The sequence below is a fragment of the Nicotiana tomentosiformis genome, chromosome 11, assembly GCF_000390325.3.
Source record: "Nicotiana tomentosiformis chromosome 11, ASM39032v3, whole genome shotgun sequence".
In the NCBI taxonomy this organism is placed as follows: Eukaryota; Viridiplantae; Streptophyta; class Magnoliopsida; order Solanales; family Solanaceae; genus Nicotiana; species Nicotiana tomentosiformis.
The window spans coordinates 91,594,466-91,600,798 of NC_090822.1; the positions used below are offsets into that span (position 1 = coordinate 91,594,466).

The 6,333-nt window shown below is 33.5% G+C and overlaps 1 protein-coding gene across 1 annotated transcript; it reads right to left on the reverse strand.

Moving 5' to 3' along the window:
• Positions 1-1,203: 1,203 nt before the first annotated feature.
• On the reverse strand, positions 1,204-3,730 carry LOC104091166 (GEM-like protein 5). The gene is made up of 3 exons (XM_009596444.4): positions 3,196-3,730; positions 2,356-2,630; positions 1,204-1,806 (listed from the first exon to the last, which is right to left on the reverse strand). Exons 1-3 carry the CDS (start codon positions 3,560-3,562, stop codon positions 1,573-1,575), a joined length of 876 nt encoding a protein of 291 aa, XP_009594739.1. The 5' UTR covers positions 3,563-3,730; the 3' UTR covers positions 1,204-1,572.
• Positions 3,731-6,333: the final 2,603 nt, after the last annotated feature.

Genomic DNA, 6,333 nt, shown 5'->3' on the forward strand with positions numbered 1-6,333 from the left:
TGAAGTAAAATTAGTTATTAGAAACTCGAAATATTCTTTTATTTGCTTTGACCACAAAAATTATTTTTTGATTAAAAAAACGTGTTATTGGATAAATATGATTGTAATTCTCGTATTTATTTTTTACTATAAACGTTCAAAACAATGTATGAATATTGATAAGTCATATGAACTTAGGAAGGTACGTAAGTTTTCGCCCCTAGGTAAGGGAAGTCATTTTTTAGAGGAAAACAATAGAACATTTTCTTCCGTTCAAAGTACTATAACACTGGAAAGTTTCCACCAGGAAAAAATTTAATGGAATGTTTTCAATGTATTCTTCCTTTAAGTTTTTGGCTCAGGAATCTTTCTGCTTCTGCATTTCTGGAGCTGATAAACTAAGAATTTAGTCTTTTGAATGAATTGGAGATTATCTTTTAATATCGAAATTTTGTTTGGGCTGGAATATTTTACGCTATTTTTTAAGATAAATTTCATTAATCATAACCTCCATTATAGTAGAAAATCAATTTTTATACTACTGACTTTATTACTTGAGAATAATTATCTGCAAAGTTGATTTAGAATATCAAAATCTATTTAAAATTACAAAAACAAAACCAAATGGCCCTCGTAATAATTAGAACGTCCAAATATTTAGGGGGGGGGGGGGGGATAGTCAGATTTACAACTATTAATTGAAAAAGAGTCACAGTTTCAAAAGTAATCGAAATTTAGGTATTTTTTCATGTAAAAATAAAATCCAAACAATAACACCCTTAAAAATCTGGAAATATTCCAGCATAATATGTTGGAGTTCGAATTTTTTACATGTGAGATTCCAACATAATGTGTTGGAATTTTATAATGTGCTGGAATTCCAATATAATAAACTGAAAGTTTATACGCTGGAGCTCCATAATCCAGCATATTATGCTAGAACTTTCCATGTGCTAGAGTTCCAACATAATATGCTAGAAGTATATATGCAAGAGCTCCATAATCCAGCATAATATGCTGGTACTTTCCGTGCTTTAGCAAAATAATTGTTATTTTTTATTGATTTTGTAAACGCTGACTATTTTTCAATTATTAATCCAAAAATTGGCTAGTCCGTGTTATTTTCACCCTACTGGCTGAAGTAAACTGATCAACCTAAATCAGCCCAATTTGATAAGTCCAGACAAAACCAAAAAGGAGAGACAGGGAAATTCAACCACAAGCTTTTGGATATAAAAACAAGAAAAATTCATCATATGCATGTAAATATATTTTTCTAATGTTTATACAATATGTCGATATAATTGAGACCGGAAGTAAAGCAATAAAACCAATATAGTGAAAGAAGCATAACATACCACAGCCCAATGCAATCTCATTTATGTACCCCCACCCCACCCCCCACCCAAAAAAAGAAAAAGAAAAAAGCATAACAGTTATTTCCTTGAACATATATAAAGCACCCCAATCTCTGTGTCGTGAAACATACTAGTAATGATACAATCAATATCTCTTCCGAATACAAAGGGAACAGACAATCTGAAAAACAAATGTGTAATCCAAGAAAATGTCCCTGGCGGAAGATTTCATTACCTAGTAATTACCAGCGGATTGTGCCACTGGCACATTGCCATGTCCACCAAAAGGTTGCCCTCTAAACATTGATAAAGTCTCTAGGAGATGATGCTTTGCTTTCTCAAAATTGATTAATCCCATGAACCAAAAGTCATGACCATCAATGGTGACAATTTGAATGTACCTTTCTGATGGATTTTCTCTCATGACTACAGGGTTGATAGTGCCTATGTTTGCCAATGGTATTGCAACCTATATGCAAGTCGAAAGCACTCGTTAACTGAAGGAGCAACATCAGTAGTAGTTTTAACACGCAGTTGTATGTATATCTCCCCTGTGTTTAGTTTTTCTTCTCTTATTCATTTTCATCTCCGATGAGCATCATACATAGATAGTGGCAGAGCCAAGCCTAAAATTTATACAAAGGGATTCGACAAAATACCAAAATGTCATAGTTGAGATTCAAACATGAGAGCTAAAGAAACTTTTGAGCCCCCTTAACACTATACTAGATTATTCTGTTGTGTTTAGAGGATTCAACAGTTTATATATAATAAAAATTTAATCGTTATAGCCCTACTCGCACAGTATATTTTTCGACGAAAGGGATTCAATTAAACCATTTACCTTCACCTAACTCTGCCCCAGGGTTAGAACTTTCAAGGAGAACTTAATACAAGTGTACCCTTTTCTGGTTCATTTATAGTAAGAAATATACAACTCATCAGAAAAAATACATAGTACCCCATAATGTATTGGCATTGAGTGAATCTATAGTCTAAATTTGCACGAGTTAATTACCTTATAGTAGCTCCAAGCTTCCTGTCCATATGGAGCTCCGAAAGATAAGGGACGATCACTGCAGAAAGCCACTTTAGTAGATGACAGATACAGAGTTCCAGCAACAGGGCCAGTTGTTGTAGATAGGTAACAAGCAAATGTTTTCTTCAACTGCTCATTTGGATCTGTAGCAAAATTCTGCTTGTATAGTGGCTCATATCCTCCCTCTGTTAAAGCCTTAGCTGTCAATTTAAGCTTTCCACATGCAGCTTCGGACACTGATGGCCCAGTTTTCACTACAACATGAAGAACAGGCTAGATCTATCAAACACTTGTACATATATTTGCCTGGTATAGCTCGGTGAAATAGACAATAATCAAATAGGAGTAAATAAATATCTGTATCCCTCGCAGTTTAAGCTTTTCGATGAGGTGATATGACAACATAAGTCTCATCGCCACCTCTTACAGAAGAAATTTTCACATGAAAAAGAATCAATCCCGCATTTGAAAAGGATGTGCAGATATAACTGAATGAAGGAAAAGTGCGTCTTCTAAAACTAATTACTTCATTTTACGTGAACCTTTTGACTGGAAACGAAATTGAAGAAAGAAATAAATAACAAGATCAATCTCATGGTTTGAATTACATACTTTTGAACCTTAGTACTCGTAACCTGCCATAATAAATATATGACTATAAAAGCTTGTTATTAAGTTAATTCTTTTCAAATTTAGAAAAATATCAATTTTTTTAACAGACCGAATAGGAGTAGGAAATAAGAAGGTCATCAACTGAAACGAATGGGGTAATATTTTAGATGAGGCAATCACACAATTGAACAAACAGTTAGAACTCACGGTTATGCCAGAGGTTGCGGGCGGTGGTCTCAGCTCTATTACTCCAAGAATTGAGGATATGAACAACAGGATCAAGAGGGTTGTTGCTCGGCCTTTGAACAGGAGAATACACAAGGTAAGGCTGCGGTTGAAAATCATGGCGGTGGTTCTGATCAGCTCCCCATAAGGCAGCCTTCTGGTTGTCTGGATGTGTAATTGGAACTGCTGGAGGTCCCATAATATGGGTACCCAATTTTGCCCGACCCATATCAGGTGATGGATCTTGTGACCCTGAAGTTGATGAAGGAGCTGCAGTAGGAAATGTTTCGTGGGGTTCTGGTTCTTTAGCTTTAGCTGGTATTTGGTTATTCTCTACTGTGCTTGTCATAATTGATCGTTGATTATTGTCTGATAAGGTAAAGATTCTGCTGAGAATCTGCTTTAGTAGAATGGAGAATTTTAAGTGGAGAAATGTTAATGGACTGTATTTTTACATAAAGAATTGAAGAAGATGAGAAATAGGATATATTCTGTAAATGCCAACGCGTTTTCTTTTGCTTTGTTATGAAGATTATGCTGCAAATTAAAGCAGTTAGCTAGAGAACATCAGCTGAAAGAGACATCAAACAAGTAGAGGTAAGGCTAATTATACTCTCGCTATCTCATACTATTTATTATTATTTTCTTTTATACGTATCTTAAAAAATATTAAATATGAAAAGTTTTTGACTATTTTATTATTATTTATATCTTAAAATATAATTTATATTTATTTATTACTTATTCATAATTAAAGTATTTGTAATCTTCAAGAATAATTAATATTAAGGGTAAAATATGAAAAAAAAATTAATCTTAAATTTTTAAAATAACAAATAATTTGATACTAACTATTTTTAGAAATCAAGACACATAATATTATTACAGAAAGAGGGAGTAGAAGATTATCTCCCACAAATATTTTGCAACATACCTTAATTTAGTAATTTTAAATTAGAGGGTGGTCATTTGCGGTTTGCTTACTAATATTATATATGTGTTTGGTTGCAATTTCTACCTTTTTTTGTGTGCTAATTAACGAGAAGAAGGAAGTGTCAACTGGTGATCATTGGATTCAAACTGATTATTCTTTTATATTTTCTCGGTAGTCTACTCGGTTAAGAAATGGGTCACATTTAGGAAATTTCCTATGTTGCCAGTTTGCACTGTATTTGTACAAAAAGAATTGCTTGGCTTTCTCGTTGTCTGCCAAGCCATGTACTCATTTTGGCTAGCGTTGACATTTTTGGTCATAAATAATATTTCAGTATTTATAAATTTTTAAATTTAGTATCCGTAAATATTCATTTGGCTAATAACATTTCTATGCGTTGAACTTCAGTACCTGAGTTAGCGCTGAAATATCAAATGTTTTATTTGAATCATATTTTTAGTGAAATGGTCTTATTTGACTATGCACGACTTTTAAGAATATTAGAAGATTTTTGAGATTTGTACTTGAATAAAGGTGTCTATAATATACTAAAGATGAGTTTTGAACTTTGGGGTCTTAAAAATATTATGTCATTCCTATAAGAAATGTCATTAGCGATAAATAGGAATATTAAAATAAAAAACTTACTAAATATTTATAAAGGTAACATTTCTCTTGAAACGAGGGAATACTCATTTCTCCTCACAGATTTTTATTTTTTTTTATGTGAAATTCTTCTCCATATGGAAATGCAAAAAATATCTTTTTTCGAATTCAACTTATAATAATAGTTCACCCTTTTCAATTTCATTTAAATATTATCCAAGCTCCTACACATGAATGACGCCTATTTACTTCGACATGTTCGGCCCTTTTCTAAAGTGGAAGATGAGGCCCAAGTGGTAGGTGGACCTGGATTTCATTACAAATTGCATTGGGCCCTCAAAAATCTTCAAACTGGCTCAACAACAGGAAACTATATGGTATAGCCACTCCCAAAAATAATACGCTGATAGTATATAGTGTATGTGTGTGTGTATATATATATATATATAATCAAAATATTTTTTTAAAATATATTTGGCTAGTAAATATAATTATTTTTGGCCGACCAACCGTCAATGGGTAACTTACCTAAGTTAAAACATGATATTAGTAAACTAAAGACCCTCTTGAAAAGGGAATTTGGCACACCGTGATAACTGCCAACACGTTTTGGCAATATTTTAGCCAAGAATTTGATTTAGCAACTTAAGCCCAAAAAATTAGCATATATGGCCATATTCCCTAAAAAGAGGAGAGATAATAGGAGAATGAGAAAATTCTCGTCCTAATTTCATGCCTAAAAATTATATCTCTTTGCAAAAAGTAAAAAAAAAAAAAAAGAGATTTCAAATTTTTTTTTTCTTCTCTCTGCTAAAAGGATTCAAAATCATCCACGTGATTCAGTTAGTTGTAAATTGCTATCAACTAGAGTCTTAGTTTTACTGACATTCTAACTCTTGTGTAAATATTTGTTGTATTTATCTACTTAGATTTGGATTCACTAATCCACTGTATAAATGTACGTAACAAAGGCAATGGAAAATGCATCACTTTCAGCAACTATTTGTGTTCCTTTATGGTATCAAGAGCATCAAAGACTCTAACGAGTAACTGATTCTCGGAACACCTTTTTTTTTCTTCTTTTCTTGTCAAACCAAACCAGTGACAATGCCCTCTTCAGATACTATTGTTGTTGCTACTACTGGTGGCACTGCCCCTCAAGCATATCAACTAATCACCATTAATCTTGCATCCCAACTACCTCTCAAACTCACCAGCACTCACAATTTCTCGACATGGAAAGCTCAACTTTCCACTCTCCTCGTTGGATATGATCTCATGGGTTATGTAGATGGAACGGCACTGTGTCCTCTACAGTTCCTTACTTCAACAGATGGTTCAAGCAACCCCAACCCAGCCTACAAAATCTGGACAAGGCAAGATAGCCTTCTTCGACACGCAATCATAGCCAGAGGCGGAGCCAGAATCTGAAGCTTATGGGTTCGGTTTTCTAATCAGTATAAGCTATTGGGTTCTAAATTAGTAATTTATATATATTCAATGAATTTCTTAAGACAAATATATGGATTGAACTAAAGTTATTGGGTTCGAACGAACCCGCAACCCTAGCTCCGCCCCTG